This window comes from Pelodiscus sinensis, chromosome 4, assembly GCF_052426305.1.
Source record: "Pelodiscus sinensis isolate ZL-2025 chromosome 4, ASM5242630v1, whole genome shotgun sequence".
NCBI classification, from domain to species: Eukaryota; Metazoa; Chordata; order Testudines; family Trionychidae; genus Pelodiscus; species Pelodiscus sinensis.
This window is the reverse complement of record NC_143055.1, coordinates 132,174,306-132,192,330: the sequence shown is the minus strand read 5'-3', so window position 1 is coordinate 132,192,330 and position 18,025 is coordinate 132,174,306. Positions and strand designations below refer to the sequence as shown.

Genomic DNA, 18,025 nt, shown 5'->3' with positions numbered 1-18,025 from the left:
ACTGCCCCCCACACCCTCTAGCCTCCGCCTTCCCAGCAGGCGGTGCAGCCGTCAGACGGGCAGCTGCGCCGTAGCCCTAGCCTTCCTGGCCAGCCAGAGGGTTTGCAGGCTTGGGAAGGCAATGTCTGTCCTTGCCTCTATCCCCCACTGCCCGCCGTGGCTCCAGGGGTCAAGGAAAGGGCTTTGGCAGAGGGGAGGCAGCAAGGAAAGGCCCGGTCTGTGCGGCCTCGTCCCTGCCAGGGCCTTGCTCCGCTGGAGAAGTCTTGCCTTGAGGCGGGGACTTGGCAGAGTCTTTCCCTGCAGTGGGGGAGTCTGCAGCAGGGAGTAGCTGGCGCCTCTCTCGGATGCCTCCCCCACCAGCGCCTTCCCCTGCTGCTGGAGTCTCTTCCCATGTGGGAGCAAGGCCCCGGCAGCCCGACGCTCTGCCGCTAAACCAGCCCCGCGGCCGTGGAGGAGTCGAGAGCCATGGGGGTCAGATGCGCCCCGGCAGGCGAGGCTGCTACACTTGCCTAAGCCGTCCCGCCCCTTCTGCCCGGCTCGGGGCACCCAGGGGATGTCGGCAGGGGCCTCACATGCCGCGTGGCTGCTGCTAGGGGGACCCATCCGTGCGGGGAATGAACCCCAGCCCCCTGCTCCCTTTCGAGCCCAGGCCGAGCAGGTTCCAGAGGAGGGCTGCCTGAGCTTCCCGGGGAGCTGGGGTGAGTGGGGAGCAGGCACCATGCCAACCCCAGCCTGGTGGAGAGAGGGCGGGTCTGGGAGACCCAGGTTCAGGCCGAGCAGGCACCTGCTCCAAGAGCGGGCCTGCCACGAAACTCACAAGTCTCTTTGGAAGGGCCGTCCTGAGGGAGGCACAGGGCCTGGGGCAACCCCCTCAGAGGCCCAGGCATGGGGCAGCCGTCACCCCTTCCCAAACCCCGCCCCTGCGCCGCCCCCCATCCCTGAGCAACATGGCCCGGGACATCAAGGGGGGCTTCGTGTGGCGGCAGCAGGGGTCACCTCCCCCCCCACCCTGCCACCCTTCCAGCCCACCGCGCCTGCTTCTCCATGGCAGCAGGAAGCGGGTCGCCCTGGGGCTGGGATGTTCTGCTTCCTGCCCCCAATGGGATGGGAAAGGGAAGGGCAGAGCAGGCTGTCGGGTCGCTCCGGTTCCCGCTGCCGCCGTGAGTGCAGAGGGTCCCCACCCCCAGGTAACCCCACGGGTCCTCTCCATAGGATGCTTGGGGTGGCCACCGTGGGGCCCTCAGCCACCCCGAACTGTCCTGTGGACTAGACGGCTGAGCTCTCTGGCTTTTCACAAACCTCCTGCAAAGCTGTCTCCCCCTCAGGGACAGCTTGCAAATGGCTAGGTTTGCCAGGTGTCCGGTATTCAGCGACTGAGACTCAGAACAACAACGGCCAGTTCACTAGCTCCTCGGGGCCAGCGGACAGAAGAAAGCCAGCTAAGGAAACTGTGTCAGATCTGCACAAAAGCCTCAAAGTCACAGAGAGAGGCTGCTGTCAAATCTCCCCTCACTCTTCTCTTCCGTAGACTGAATAAGCCGAAATCCCTCAGCCTCTCCTGGTAAGTCACTACGCTCTCACACAAGAAACTGAGAAGAGCCAAAACCACACTTGGTCACTCGAAGGCGAACAGTTTTCACAGAACGACCTCTCCACACCTGACCCCTCAGTCCTCAAAGGAACCCCCCCCCCCCCCAGCACGCTCAAAAGTCGAGCCTGGGACCTTAAATTCATTGCTCTTTAGACACTAAAAATCACGAGCAGTGACAGTGGATTCATGGCTCATTACAACCATATGCAACCGCTTACCAGGCGCGCTCTCAGCCCACAACTGCTCCCTCACCTCCTTTCCCTCCCGATCTCCGGAGAGATGTCCACAGGCCACCTCACCTCAAATGGACACTTGAAACGGGCTAGTTACTTATGAGAAACCAACTGTCGCCTTTGGCTGTGACACCATGTCCCAGACCTGAAGAGGAGCCTCGTGCGGCTTGAACGTTTGTCGGTCTCACTAACAGGTATGGGTGGCGGGTGAACGCATCCCGTGAGGTGGCTAGCTACTGGCCCCTCTGCCCGAGGTCCTGCCCCAGGTCCTGCCCCTTCTGTCCTCCCTTCTCTCGCCGGAGACCAGTGCACACTCGCAGCCAGACACACACCCTGTACTAGGTGGGAAGGCAGCCGGAGCACCCTCATCTCCAGGGCCAGGAGAACGGGTGGCATGACGCAGCCCCCCACTCCTGCCTGCCTGCCTCCGCCCCCGGCACAAACAGACCAGCAGGCAGGAGGGGATCCGGGGTGGAGCATGGGACACAGACCCTTGCTCCCTCACAGTAGGCGGGGAAACAATTGACTTCAGGCCTGATCCTGAGCTGGTGTAAATCAGCACCGCCCAGCACTGCAGCAGTGCGTAACCGATTTCTCTTGCTCCCGGCTGACATGGTTCTTGGCAAGCGTCCCGCACACGGCACAATCTGCTTGTGGAGAACAGAGAAACACGCCGCGACTGAGGGGCTGGGCGTGGCCAGCCGAGGGAGAGTAGGAAGGTACCTCAGGTAAAGGCTTTGCAGGCTGGCAGTGAAGTCCCCCGACAAACTCAAAGTTCGGCAGGAACGGGCGCGGGAATTCAAAGTCCCAGTACGTCCGGATCAGCCACATCTCTGCTTTCCCCATCGTTTCACACAGCGTCGTGGGCTTTCCTGAAAGCAGAAGCGAGAGAGTTAAAATGAGTCGCAGGAGCCAGCTCTGAGACCTGCCGCTCCTGGATGCTACAGAGTGGCAGTGCGGCCTAGTGAACGGAGCTGGGACTTAGAAGGCCTGGCTTTTAGCCCAGCTCTGTCGCCGACCTGGTGCATGATCTTGGGCGGGTGACCTCAACTCTCTTTCCTCTCCACCCTTCTGTGAAAAAAAGTCTCTGGGTTTTTTATAACCTGTTTATCCATCAGGTAACTGGTTCCTGGAGCAAGGCAGCATGAATCAATAGCAACATCCACACAAAACAAACAAACTGGTCTAAAGCGACCCAGTTAGCCGAATCACTACAACAATGGTTAACACCTGGCCTGAGACAGCAAACTCTTCAGCTCAGAGATTAAGTGTTTGCCCAGGGGATTAGCACAGGGCACACAAGCTGCTAATCTCTAAAAGAAGTAAAAAGTCGTTTAGAGTCTCGGCCACACCGATCCCAGCTAAGGATGAAACCTGCCGACGATACAGCCCCATTTCCTGTCCCGTTCGGGGCCTGACGTGCTAACAGGACTTTCTCACCCCTGTGACACCATGACATAGTAAACTTCAACCACGACACGGGTGAATGAGTATGCAGTGGTGTGTTACCCGTGTTGGTCCCAGGATATTAGACCAGGTGGGGGAGGTCAGACCTTTTATCGGGCCAACTTCGCTCGAGGAGAGAGACAAGCTTTTGAGCTACCCAGTGCTCTCCTCCAGGTCTGGGAAAGCCACGCACACCCGGTCTAGGCCACGCGGTTCTGCCGTGCGTGGCCCTCGCTGCGGAAGTGTCTTCATTTAAAAACGAGGCTCCACCGAGCTAAGTGCCTCTCTACGTGAAGCTCGTAACACCCTCCCCAGAGACAGCCCACCGGCATCCCAGCCCTGAGCGACTGGTCTCACCACATCGAACCGGAGAACAGCAGGCTGGGAAAGCTCCTCAAGCACCAAGCCCTGTCCCAGGTGACCGACTGTTCTGCTAACGGAGACGATACATTTGACGGCCAAACCAGCAAACTGCTTCCCTGCCGGGCAGCTGATAATCAGGGAGGCTTTCGCTCTCATTGCTGCCCAGGCACAGTTTGGAAAACCATCCACAGCTGACAACAGCATCAAGACCTTTCAATCATCAGGCTATCGCACACAAAGCCGCGCTTCCCTGGGCTAAGCCTTCTGTTGGCTCGCGGTGCTTAGCCACATCTCTCAAGTCCAGATAAAGCACTAGGGACACGTACAACGTGGTTAGCAGCCTTATCTTTTCCAGATGGGTTAAGGAAGGCCCAGCGAGGACCAGGGACTTGGAAGAGCCTCTGGCCTAGGGGTTAAGGTATCGGCTGCTTTTGGCCCGATCCTTAATTTGCTAGGATCGCTTATCGCTTGTTACAGATGTTGCAAGGGAAGGCAGGCTGTGCTGCCCATGCAGGCCTGCTAATATAGGCCCCAAGCCTGCACACGCAAGGCCATTGCCTGAATGCGCAGCAATTTCCAAGGCACCCATCTCGCAGGATTCTCGCGCTCCCGCTCCAGCCCAGGCCTGAACCCTTATGCCACAATTAAACAGCCCCAGCGAGCCCAGCTCAGAGGCATGGAACAGCTACGAGGGGTTAGCTGCAGGGCGCAGATACATTCTTTGGGACAGATTTTCCGAGGTATTTCAGTGCCTAACGATGCCGCTAGGTGGCAGTGTGGGGTTTACAGACGTGCTTAAGCAGGTCGGGTGCTTAACTCCCACTGAAACGTAGAGATGCATTCACAGAGTTTGTAAGTCCAGCTGAATTACCTTTGCCCAGCTGGTCCTTAGTCACTTTCAAAAAGCGGGACTTCAATGTGCTTGAAAATGCTACCGTTTGACTGCACTGGCCACAGGGCCATCGTGTTCCTACCGCTCGTGCCGATCACAAAACTCAGGCGCTTTCGAGCAAGGGAAGGAGAGTTTCAGATCACACATCTCACAGTGCCACATAACAAATAGTCTTATGATATACAGGATAATTAATATATCAACACAATCTGGCCCAGTTCAGGAAAGCACTTATGCATGATTTTAAATCCCGCTGATTTCAAGTACACACACAAGCCCCCTTCTTGAGCGGGAATATTTTACTCAACTGAGGACTTAACTTTGAGCCTGTGCCTCACTTAGACACTTCCCAGAGAAACAGATCAAAGCCCGCAGAGGCAGTTAATTGGAGATCAGTGATAAAGGTTAGCTCCTATTGATTTAAAAGGGAGCAGGACTTTGCCCACACTGACGGCAGGTTTGGCTGACTATTCAGGCTTTATGAACACATGTTTAAAAAAAACCAACAACTTGGGAGCTGTAGAAATGTTTCTATGACATTAAAATTCATTTAAAATATAAACAACTTGTCTTTAAGGGATCCTCAGCTATGCCCACCTGAGAAAACCAGGAAGTGAATGGTATTAGAAAGGTTTATAAAACTAATTGCCCCAGCTTGGAGAAAGGTAAAAACTGATCAAACAGCGAAAAGGAAATGATCTCTAAGATTTCGTTCAATATTTATATCTGGTGTTAACAGTGAAAGTGCTCAGTGCTCTTGAAAAAAAATCAGGTCATATAGGCATCGAAATGCAGTTCCTAGTGTAGCTTCCCAATTTGTAAAGTAATGTCTGTGCAGTCAGGGTGTCGCCTAAGTCTCAGAAGGGTAGCTGTGTGAGTCTGTGTGTGCAAAAGACTTGTCTCACCTAAGACGTTGCTGTAATACTGATTCCACTCATCCGCCCAGAAATACAAGAAAAACACGTCGTGGAAAATATATAGCAGCAAGTTTGTCATCCTCTCAGTGAAGGACATCCTGTCCGTCAGTCCCCCCGTGCTGGTAGGCACGTAGGAAGGAGGGGCAGGAAGCCCCCCACACAGCCGCTCCACCGTGTTCCCTTCAGAGAATCGGAAAGTGTAGACAAAGGGGATTCCAAGCAACTCTGCTACTAGCTCACCACCCAGAGAAAGAGGGTCTGAGATTAGAACATCAAACCCCACGTCCCGTAGCTTGGCTACCAGCCAGGAGTCCAGCACGACACTGTCACAGATCTGCCTGGATATCTTGGTAAATGCTTCCATGAATTCTTTCGTTTTCACCAGGCCCTCCCAGTAGGACAGATGGGGAAGCTCATAAAGGCAGAGCTTCAGGAAGTCCTCGAACACGGCCTCCAGGGTCTCCTTGGTAAAGGGCACCGGCAGGACCTCAAAGTCAAATGGGGAGAAGGGGTCATTGTAATCCATGAGGAAGTTTGCCGACGGCACCAGCACAGTCACATCGTGGCCCCGCAGGACGAGTTCCTCCAGCACCAGTTTGATGCTGAGCCAGTGACTGCCATCGGTTGGCCAGACCAGCACCTTCCCGCAGGATCCCGAGCCCCAACAGGACCCGTGAATCCACAGCCCCAGAAAAAACCACTTCTTCCACACCATGGCGCCACGTCCGCAGCTCTCACCGGAGCGGAGCTCGGTGCCAAAGTCCAGCGTGGGAACGCTTCCGAGCTCAGCCCTCAAGGCGGACTGCTCCAATCTTGATAGAAGGTGATTCCAGTGCAAAACTGCCATACATGGGGACCGGCTCAGCAGGTACTAAACTCTGTTATGGACTGCCAAGGGCTCCGGAAGGGGAATCTGACCCTGTTCTCCCTGCAGGAGAACTTCTGTAAGGCAAGGGGCAGCAAAGGAGGCGGCCAAGGCCTGAGGAGAGGAGCGTGATAGAGCACAGATCACTATTATCTTCCCACAGGAAATGGCATCACACTTACCGCTCAGCCTGACCTCTTCACAGCACACCAGGCCACAATGTGGGCCAGGGTTTGGGCGTCAGTGCTCAGCCTGAGACCGCAGAGCACCCATCACGCCCCCAACTGCCTTGAACATGAGCACCTGGTTGTGTGGTGGAGAGGGAAGCCAGCTAGGGGCCCAGCCTCTCTTCCTGAGGGGCTGAAGAGAACATGAAGCGATGCCATTAGCCTTTGGGAGCAGAAAAGTTGAACCCTCGTTCTGCTGAGACATCTGTTCTCCGAGCAGGGAGCTGGCAAACACCCGGTTTCTCCGGGATCTTGTCTGAGGGCCAATGTGGTGTCTATGGTTTGTTCACAGACCCACCCCTGCCCCCCAAAAAGACTCGGTTTTAACTACCTCTCTCATGATGCCAGCCAGGCCCGCCAGCGGGCGAAGGTGGGGAGATGATTACCCCGGGTTCCAGCGATTCTAAAGGTCCCAAATCACCACCGGCAGCCAGAGCCCTTTAGAATCACTGCTGGAGCACCACCCGGCGCCCTCCAGAGCGCCACACCACAGGCTCGGGCCAGCCTCACCTCTTCTGCGACCACAGCGCCACTCCTTCCCTCACACATGTAGACCAGGGATCCGGTGAGCCTTTCGGGTCCCCTAATGCCAACGATTTCAGCTCTAACAAGTGGCACAGTAATATTTGCTTTCCAGTGGCAAATCATTAGAGGAAATTTCCACATAATGAATTTTCTAAGACACGTTTCCTTGGCAATTATTATTAAATGTCTTGTCTTACTTGAGTCCTCTAGAGGGTTCAGTTCCTCATCTAGGTGGTCTCCTTCCAATCCAGTGGGGTCCATGACTCTTTGATGGTCTTTTCTCTGTGACTTCTCAGCTCCTGAAGTCCTTGCCACAGTTCATCTCTGTTGGTAGGTTCCAAAGGGTCCAGCGTTTTCTTAGTCCCTCCCTAAGTCATTGAAGATCTTCTGCCCCATGACAGTCAGGTTGCTCATCACCTCATTGCTCTGGCTCACTGTGGAAACTGGAAGAGTTGCAACTCCCAACTGTCCAGGGTCTTTGTAGTTGCTACTCCAAGAGAGACTTCCCCTCTACTCGCAAGTCAGCCCCCAAGCCACTCCAAAAAGCCTTCTGGGGCTGCTTGAATTCCTTTTGCGAAGTCTCCCCTTGTTTCAGGTCTTGTTTTGTTTCTTTTTGTCCGTCTTCCATTTCTCTGGGCACTTGCATGGCTTGCTCCAGCTGGGCTCAACAGAAAGGCCAACGTACAAACTCTCTCTTTGAAAATTGGATCCCGTATTTGGCTGTGAACGGTTACAGTTCAGGGTCCTGTGGGTTGTTCCTGTAAGCAAGAGAAATTGAGACCAGAGACAGGCATCTCTGTGCAGCAATGCTGTTTACTTACGACTGCACAGTGCCCTGTTTCCCTGACCACAGCAGGGAATCACTCTCTCGGGACACTGCAGGGTTGTTGGTGGGACAGTCCTAAGTACCCTACCCCAGCTCTGTGTGTGTGCAGATCCCTGGGCAGACAGCCCTTTGCCAGCACTGGAGGAGGTGACACAGAGGGCAGCAAAAGAGCCCGGGGAGGAAGGGAGAGGTAACTCCTTGGAGGATGGGGCCTGGACCACTGTGTTATCTTTCCATGGGACACTGCATCACCTCTCCCCCTGCCCCATCCCCAGGGCACAATACTGGAACAGGTTTTCACACACACTGCAAAGTGGGGAACTGCGAGTGCAGGTAGATAACAGAGCTGCTGCGACACTCAGCTTTGAGCAGTACAGACTGATTTTACCATTAAGTGGCAAATTGGTTCAGAGCCAGGTCTCTCCTCTGCAGCTCCAGGAATGCCTGTCTTGATCAGCCAATTAAGTCGAGGGCTTCACCGAAGCGTCCTTTCTCAGAGCAGGCATTTTGTCAGCGCCCAGCTTCCTCGGAATATTGCCTGTAGTTTAAGTCACACAACTCTGATACAAATCAAACTCCAGCAAGATTAACTACTTCTGCCATGACGCCAACAAAGCAAACCTCAGCAAAAGCTCTGGCAGCTTTCTTCTTCTTTGCCCTTAGCTCCTATGGGAGCATAGGCCATCAGCAATTTATTTCCAAGCTCTGGCAGCTTTGCTGAGGCCTGATTTTGTTATTCTAGATTCAAAACAGAAACTAGAGCCAAGAGTGCAAACAACTAGCAACTTTGAAAACAGTTCCTCAAAATAGAATCAGGCCCTGTTGTGCTCGGAGCTGTACACACACACAGCTCTCTCAGCATCTTCATCAGCTCCTCATTCCACCCCACCACACAGCAAGTTGCTTTGGTTTTAGACTCTCCAATAAGCTATCCGTCCCGGAAGCGGCCTCCCGGTGTGAAACAGTGGGCAGTTCATACAGCCATAGGTGGAGAACATTTTCCCTCAGAGACTCCATGGCCTGCTTTGCAAATGGCATACGGGTCACCTCAAACCTGAAAGGGGAAGGCCAGAGGGATCAGTGTCCAGGAAGAATGAAGGAAACAGAACAGTCACTTCGGGGCCTCTGTCTGTGGACTCTTCTAAAATGGACTCTACGTTGAGCCAGGGACTGTAATCAAATGTATGCACCCCATAGGCCAGCACTATGGGAAGGCAGAGCTGATCCACGCACATGTTGGGATTCCCTCCGAGGTTTCCCACAGCTTCCTTGGCTCCTCTGTGAGCTCTCCGTGCTGTGGGGTGTCAAAGCAGCGCAGCTGTCTGTCCCCCTCCCCCGGCAGCAGCAGCCTGCTTGCCGCTGTGTTCCTAGCAGGGCAGAACAGGAACAGTTCTGGCTTTTCGTTTGTCCCCCAAAGGGAGCAGCTCACTCAGCTGTCAGACACTTCCCAGAGCTTTGAAAGGGGAGGGGGCGCAGGCCGGCAGGGCAGCAGAGATCCCAAAACACTGGGCAGAGCCATCAGGGCAGACATTGTGGGATGCTGGCGGAAGCCAGTTCTGTGGACAAAACGAACAGCAGTATCTACACAGTTCTCTTTGTCCGCAGTAAAGGGAGAGGGAAAGAAAAAAGTTCCTCTTAGGGGCGGAAGTTCTTTTGTTGGGAGAAACACCCAGTTTCTGCAACAAAGTTGCCTTGCAGCTTGTGCATCAGGGGTGGACAGTATCCTGTGATCTGCAGCCACCTAGAGCTGTGATCACCTGATGCCTGCAGAGGCACAGGTAAATACAGGGGGGAGAGAGGCACCAGAGACCAACCCTGGCATACTAAATCCAGTCCATGGACCAGTACTTGCCCACCCCTGGTGTACGCTCTTGCTGTTTGGGTCACCAAAAGGCAATTTTTGGTGACAAAGCTTGGTAGTATAGACAAGCCTAAGACTTTAGAAACGTGTTAATTATCTCACGTTAACTGGCAATCCAATTAATTGTCCATCCATTACCTCCAGCTACAAAAGTCTAATGAGGACAAGCATTAGACCCATTCTATTTGGGATAGTTCACCTATGAGTATTTGGCCTCTTTTCACCAGCTTTTCCTTTTTCTTCCTTCTGCTTCGTCTTGCTTCCTATTTTGGCTGCTTCTTTGCTGGCTATTAGGGTAGGTTCTATTCACACCGGGTACGTCTACACTGCAGGGCTTAAAGCAAAATAAACTACGCAAATTGAGCTATGTCTATTGAATAGCTTAATTTCAAAATTGGGAGCATCTACACAGGCGCGGCCCATGATAGGCCGACTCGGCCGTCGCCGAGGGTGCCGTATTCAATGGGGCGCCTGGGGTGCCCAATGATGACATCACGCCATTGATGGCCATGCAGGCAGGGGTGCCGATCGCATGTTCCACCTGGGGCACCAGCTGCCACAGCCTGCCTTGGGCCGCCCCTGCATCTACACAGCACTTATTTTGAAATACAGCCCTCTTCCTCCGACTTTCCTTACTCCTCGTGCAATGAGGGTTACAGGAGTCGGAGTAAGAAGTCCTCCAGCTTGATAGTATTTTGACATTATGTCCAAATAACTGCCTGCTGTGAAGACGCGGACTATGTTATTTCAAAATAACGTTGCTATGTAGACATATCCACTGTCATGGCAGAAAAGGGCCAAATGCCACTTGACTTGGCCACCTGGGAATTCTCCTTACGCAGAGGGTATATAGCCTCAACCTTTTTCATGCCAGGGTTTTCCTCTTACATGTTAGAATGGATCAGTTAAGTCAATGGGAGTCCTTCTAATGGGCTGTAGATCAGGCCTCAAATGCACTTTCATGAAGCAACAGGAAAGAAGCTGTGGAGAATAGCAACAGAACAGCCATCCTCAGTTCCTTCATGGGCCTCATAGGCAGAGACTGTTCTCAGATGTAGCTTGCAAAATTATGCCCAACCTCCATTAGCTCAAATGCAGTGAGGGTAAGAATAAGCCAAGGTCAGTGAGGTTCCAGACAGCCAACGAGTTTCTAGTGGAAGGGCTTCATCAAGTTGGTTGAATCAAAGACGGACATGACCCTCGTTTGGATAATTGAAGCGGGGCTGCACTGGCCACGCAAAACAAGAAGTGTCAGACTGAAGCAGGAAATTTCCATCCCATAATAACATCCTCCTTCTCTAAAGGAACGTTGCATCGCAACAAAGAAAACTGGACATGAAATACTCTTCGACCCTCTTGTTATTCTCTTTCAACGGCAATCCAGCCTGGTTACGGGTTGATGAAAAATACTGGTAACAGCCATGTGTGCTCCAGCTGTACATATACTACAAAAGGAGTCTTCCTTCCTGCAAGGTCTTCACGACACGTGCTTCAGAGGAGATTCCAGACACACACTCCCATCATCAGCATGGGGAGCATCGCTGGATGAGGGGAAGGGGAAGGAGGAGAGAGGCTGGCCCGGATTTGGTGTAGCCGCTGTGATCTAGAATTCATTGGTCCCTGTGTTAGGCCCATGTTTGTCCGCTGACTTCAGTGGAGTCACTCCTGAGAGTTACAAGAGCTTCAGAGGAGAGGCAGCCCCACTCACTTCAACAAGTATCTCGCTCTGACTCAGAGGAAAAGACAGAGACCACTGATTGCATTTCCCAATTTCCAGTGAAACCCCTCTGTTGAAAAGGCCACCTCCCCACCCCACTGACCCCAGTTTACACCAGCTTCCAATCTGGCCCTGCTCACAATCATTCCGTCACTTGATGTGACCCATCCCTTTTGAAAAATCGGGGGGATACTTACAGAAACTCACCCAAGACACTGCTATAATAGGAGTCCCATTCCTTCCACACCAGGAGCTGCAGAATGTCATGGACAAGGTAGAGCAACAGGTTTTCAGTCCTCTCCAAGAAGGACATCTTCTCCTGGAGTTCCGAGGTGGCCGCTGGCACGTAAGAGGGAGGAGCCAATATCTGACCACACAGTCTCTCAAACGCAAAGCCCGGGGAAAACCTCAGGGTGAAGATGAACGGCACCTGCAGCAGCTCCGCCAGCAGCTCCCCACAGGGAAGCACTGGGTCTGAGAGGAGCACGTCGTAGTGGGACAACCGCAGCTTTTCCAGCAGCTGCCTGTTTTTGACTGCCCCGTTGCAGATGTCCCTCTGCATGCGAGAGACGCTCCGCGAGAGGCTCCTCATCGTGTTGTGCATTTCCCAGAAGGAAACCCGAGCTCTCTCATAGACCCAGAACTGCAGGAATTTATCCCACAGCGACCGCAGCCCGTCAGAGGTAAATCCGACCTCGATGGGTTCGAAATGAAGAGCGGACGTCGAACCCGGGCGGGCAGAAAGGGATGCAGAGTGGACCAGCACCGTAACGTTATGCCCCATGCTTGCCAGTTCCTCCGTCACCACTTTCAGATTCATCCAGTGGCTGTAATCTGCAGGCCACACTAGCAGCTTCCCAGAGAGCACGTTCCCCATCAGCAGGGAGAGGCAAAGAAATATCCGGCGGGTGCTCTGCACACGTACCATTGCTGCAGCCGCTGCGGCTCAGCAAACAACCGCTCTGTTTGCCGCAGAAGAGTCATCAAAAGAAATCAGGCTGTCAGTAGGAAACCTCCCCGATTTATGAAAGAGCTGGAAAACCTGGATGGGAATTCTACACAGCCAGGAATGGCTCAAACTTTGCAGCTCTCCCCAGCAGGGGGTAGAGGCCGTGAATTTGCTGTTCTATGTGATGCTAAAACAAGAGAGAAGATTTTCCAGGGCACAACTGGGAGTTCGGCACTCACTGACTTGTCATCCAAGCCCAGATTTATAAAAGGATGTTCAGTGCCTAATGAGACAAACAGCTGCTTAGCAGTTTTCAGACAAGTAGGGTTGCCAGGTGTCAGGTTTGGAACCGGACAGTCCGGTATTTGAGCTTTCTGTTCAGGAAGCAAATTGAGAAAATTCCAGACATAAACGTCCAGTATTTTCTAATTACGTTTTATTATTATCACGAGTATCAGTATGTATTTGCGTACCACCTGGCTGGTAGAGGTGCTCACACTGCGTGAGTCACACTGCGCGAGCATGTCTACCGGCCAGGCAGTACGCAGCTACACAGTAGGGAGGAGAGGGGCAGAGGGGGCGGGGCAGCACTCGCCTGTGGGTCCCACCGGGCCCATGCATGGGACAGGCAGCACCCTGGGATCTGTGTGTGCCCAAGCCAGCCCTGTTCCCCACCGGCCAGTTTCCCCCCTCGGACCTCCCCCACCAGCCCTGCTCCCCCAGCCCCTCCTGGCCAGCCCCACTCTCCGCCGGCTGGTTCCCCCCCCCCAACCCTCCCCAGCCAGCCCTGCTCCCCTCCTGACCTGTCTCCCCCCTCCCCCCGATCTGAGATCAAGCGTGGGTCCTCCCCCCCCCCCCCAATCTCCCCTGGCCAGCCCCACTCCCCTCCTGGCTGGTCTCCCTCCTTCCCCCAGATCTGAGATCAAGTGTGTCTGGTATTTTTTGAAAACATCTGGTAACCCTACAGACAAGTGCCTAACTCCCCTTAGCTTTACAGGGAGTTAGGCACCTAGCTGGCTTAGAATGAAACCATTCAAACGCAATACTGCTTGACCCGTCCCCCCCAACACGCACACAGAGATGGAAAAATGGTTTGAAGAACTTGCCTCCGGCATCCCCTGCTATCAAGGCCGTCTTTCAGATGGTCCGATGTGTCTGCAGCTTGGGATCCTTCTGGACTCCTCAGTGTTACTAGCTGGCCCACACCTGTCTGCTCATGAGAACCACACACACACACGCAGCAACCAAAGGCTCTGCAGGCAGCTGCTTCTCACAGGACTGGGTTGGCTGACTGGGGCCTGCGGTAGCCACTGCCCTTGTTCTCCACTCCAACTTCAAACTCTGCCCTTGGCTGACATTTGAGAACAAGCCACAGGCCTGTTGCTACTATCTGGCTCCGATAAATGCGTCCCCTCGGTTTAGCTAACGTGCCTTGAGTACCACAAGTAGTTCAGAAAAGGCGCTAGCTTTTCACAAGGGCCCTCTCCTCGAACCCTCGTGGCCTTGGATGTGGGAGCAAGGGGGAACCTGCCCCTCCAACACTGGGTCTGAGCACCTTTCCCTGCTTCCCATGTGAGCTAGGATCTGCAGGCCCCTGCCCCCTTGGAGCAGGGAGAGCAGAGCTCTCCCCCAACCCCTGGGATCAGACTCTGTACAATGGGAATAACGGTACTTCCTCACCTCCCAGGGGATAACTCCGGTACAGATGGGGAGATGCTCAGATCCCATAACGCAGGACAAATACAGACCTGAAACAGAACTACACAAGATCCCATGCAAGGAGGTGTTTGGTATAAGAGCTGGGTGCTCCTCTGTATGCCACTAGGGGACAGTCGCGTACCACAGGCTGGATTTGAAACTGCAGCTTGTTCCTGGCAACCCATTTTCTCTGCACTTACGAAAACGTTTAAGTCCTTTTCACTATGAGAGAAAAATAGCTTCTAAGCTCCTGCCCGGCCATGTTTCTCATGGTTTGCCAAGTTGCATTGTAATTGTTCATTCTTAGTGTCTTTCATTGCAGCTTACGTGTACTGTTTGGAACATTCCTTCCTTTTTCATTCTCTCTGCCCTTTGTTCCCACACAAAAGGAGACAGCAATTGTAACAGAATATCTATGGGAATCCAAGTCACCTGCCAAGATCACGCTATGACAATTAAGGTTCATTTTCTTGAAGCATAAAGGGCTCAGGTGCTCAGTGAGTTGCTGGAGTCAAAGAGAGAGTTCAAGGCGCAGTTCACATTTCAAACCTCATACAACCTCATTCACTGATCACACGCAATGAATATTTACGTAAACTATCATTGTTACCAGGCAGAATCGCTCCACTGACAATTTGGAACAAAGGTCCAATGTGAAATGAAATCACAGCTCCCCCTGTGTGTATTTCCAGATGCAGTGTAGGAAAGCATCATTTGTTTCGAGAAGAGAGGCTTGGTTTTAATGAGCCGGTGTGTTGTCAGCATGGGCTTTGGTCACAAAGCCATGCTGGATTTCAGTGTACCTGCAGAGAACCTCTGAATTTTCCTCACTGCCATGGCCAACCTGCCATGCTGGGGAGGAACGGCTGAGAGCATTTTGCCTGCAGGCTTTCTTCCACAATTGATTTGTAGCATGGCCACAGAGAAAACTTGAAAGCCGTTTTCTCTATATTCATAAATTTAAAGCCAGAAGGGAGACTTAGACCCTCTAGTCTGATCTTCTGTGTAAGATAAACTTAAAAACGAAAAACAGGTCTGGTAGCACTTTATAAACTAACAAAACATGTAGATGGTATCATGGGCACAGCCCATTTCTTTAGATGACTGGAGTGCTGAGTTTAGGATGTGCAGACCCAAAATAAATAAGGGAGAAGGGGGAAGAAAAAAAAGGAGACGGGGTGGGAAACAAGGAGCAGAAGTTATGAAAAAATCAAATGGAAAAACAGAAATGCAGAAGGATCATCAGTAAGCACCTGAAGTTAAAACGAAGCAGGTAAGGATCAAAGTCAATAGAGAGTTTTTGTTTTTTAAGTTTATCTTGTACAGACTAACTCGGCCACCGCCCCACCGCCCCCCCCCCCCCCCCCCCCCCCCCGCTCCCTCCGCAGCTTCTGTGTAAGGCAAGCCAAAGATTTTCACCCAATTAGCCCTGCATCACAGAAGAACAGTCCTAAGTTAACATACCTGCCCTGAGGGGAAAACTGAGTCATGTTGGAGCTACCTAATAAGAAACCTGTTCAATATAGAGCAGCTATTGCAGTTTAGAACATGTGGCAGAAGCCAATAATTTAAAAAATTGTAATTAGAGAATATGAAAGTTAAATGCTTACCTAGAATTTCACTGTAGTACAAATCCCATTCTCCCCAATAACTCTGAAAAACGTAGTCCTGGAGGCGGTAAGACACTATGTTTTTTATTCTTTCGCGGAACGACAACTTGTCTGTGAGTTCAGACAAGGCTGCAGGCACGTACGAAGGTGGAGTGGGCATCTTCCCACAATGCCGCTCCACAGTCGAGGCTGGTGTGAACCGCAGAGAGTACATAAATGGAATTCTGAGCTTGAGAGCAATTAGGTCACCACAGACACACACCGGATCAGCCAGAAGCACGTCATACTTGCCCCTCTGTAGCCGAACCATCAAATCCTGGTTGGCTAACACGCCATCACATGCCTGTCTATTTAGCTCATTGCTAGTCCTGGTCAGTTTTCCCATTTCCTTGTAGAACTTCCAGAAGGTCAGTGCTGTTGGCTTATTATACAGCCACAAGTTCACTATGTCTTTGATCAAGGAGTCAATGTGTTTCTTCCCAAAAGGCACAGAGAACACCTCAAACTTCTCTGCTGTCTCACCATGCGGTGTGATGAAGAGGGAAGAGTTTGACACCAGGACGGTGACATTGTGCTCTCGGCGTATCAGTTCCTGTATAATAATCTTAATATTTAGCCAGTGACTGCCTTCTGAAGGCCAAATCAGCACATTCCCACAGAAGACTGTTCCTAGCAGAATGAGCTGAAGGGCTAGAAATTGGATGTGCTTCTTTGACACACGGGTTCTGGTTGTGGTGGAAGCCATTTTCGGCTGGGTGCCTAGACAGGAATAGATTTTTCACTCTCAGTCTCTCTTAATGATGCAGAATAGCCACTTGCCCAATACTCCAAACAACACACACACCTTTTCCAGAAGAGATGTTTCTGATGAAGTGGGTCTTTGCCCAAGAAGGCTCATGCCCTAATAAATTGCTACGTCTTGAAGGTGCCTCAGGACTCCTCGTGGTTTTTCCAAACCTATGTTGTGACGGATACACGTGGAACACAAGTGCAGTTTATGTCTCTGCATTAATAAGACAGAAAGTGTTACAACATTTCTTGCTGGACTCATCACTTTCCACTTGTGTTTTATCATTAGTTTCAATGGAGAAGAAAGAGGGCCAGAGGAAATCCTACGCTTCAGTGAAGTCTTCAACAATAGGCCTTCATAAGGGCCTTAAGCGGGACATGAACCTTGTGTTGCTCCCTCTGCACAGGGGTGAATTTGGGTTTTTGGTTATTTATGTGTTTACGTCACTCAGGGCTGAGGAGAGACTGACCAGGCTGGTGGCAAGGTGACGGGCCGCGGCTCCATGCCTCAAACGGGGCGGGACCTTGGGTGAAAGGGACGGAGCTGGGAGCCAGCCTCCCCAACAAGCTCTTCATGGCTGCCCATAGCATGCCACCTGGGGCTCCAGTGGCAATTTAAAGGGCTGGGGCTCCAGATACAACATTGCGCCAGGATTAGGAGCACCTTCTCCCCCCATTGCCATGACCCCTCACCCTGCAACATCAACAGGCCTGATGTTACTTACTATAGCAGCCTTGCTTTACGTTTAGCACTGGTTTTTCTTTTGGTCTAAATATTTCTCCTTTTTCCCTTTTTTGAAAAAAAAAGATGTGCTGACACTCACTTGTGTTCATCTGCCTGTGTCAGAATTCTGGTTTTTGCTACCCTGCCAGTTTGCCCAGTAGTAAAATTAAACTTCCTGGCAGGGAATTGCCAACACAGCTTCTGTGGTCTTCTTAACAAATAGGCGTTACCTTAACTCCACTCCCGTTATCTAGTAGAGAGGCTATTTAACAAAGTTTTCTGACTGTCTCGCCCTTCTCAGCCTCAATAAACACCTGTGAATATTGGTCATTCAATACCCATCCAGCATAGCTCGTCATTCGTACAGGGCAACATTGGAAACACAGGCACTGCAAGGTCAACCCCATATTTTCTACCTAGGTACCTCAATAATTATCCTCTAATAGAAATTGTGGATACTCAGCCCTTCTGAAAAATCAGGCCAGTTATTTAGACGCCTAACTGTGAATGTAGAAGCCCAACTTTATGACCCCAATTTTTAAAATTTGGGCCTTTCATACTCAGACTTTAACTGACAAGATTTCCCAACCTCATGTGTGTAACAGAAATGAAGGTGGTGTCCTCGAACATCCCAGTATATCCCAAGTCAAAATAATTTACCAGCATAATAAGAATTCACACTTAGTTCTTATAAACAGCAGGCAGTTTTTCAAATGTTACTAATCAGGTAGACAAATGCAGCTCACAAGTAGTCCAATGCAATTTACCACCCTGCTTTGTAACAATAACTCT

General features: G+C 52.0%; 1 protein-coding gene across 3 annotated transcripts in view; it reads right to left on the bottom strand.

Annotated features, from left to right (window-relative positions):
• The window catches only part of LOC102460451 (UDP-glucuronosyltransferase 2A2), a 28,485-nt gene that overhangs the window by 9,800 nt on the left and 660 nt on the right, over window positions 1-18,025 (bottom strand). Inside the window, exons 1-3 of one of the 3 annotated variants that reach the window (XM_089778174.1) lie at window positions 11,678-12,454; window positions 5,431-6,082; window positions 2,548-2,696 (exon numbers count right to left, since the gene is read on the bottom strand). In XM_089778174.1, the coding sequence (XP_089634300.1) occupies window positions 2,548-2,696; window positions 5,431-6,082; window positions 11,678-12,391 (1,515 nt within the window). In that variant the 5' untranslated portion in view covers window positions 12,392-12,454. Of the gene's footprint in view, window positions 1-2,547; window positions 2,697-5,430; window positions 6,083-11,670; window positions 12,456-18,025 lie in introns of those variants that run through there. The other 2 variants (XM_006127953.5, XM_075929278.2) reach the window with 2 other exon arrangements.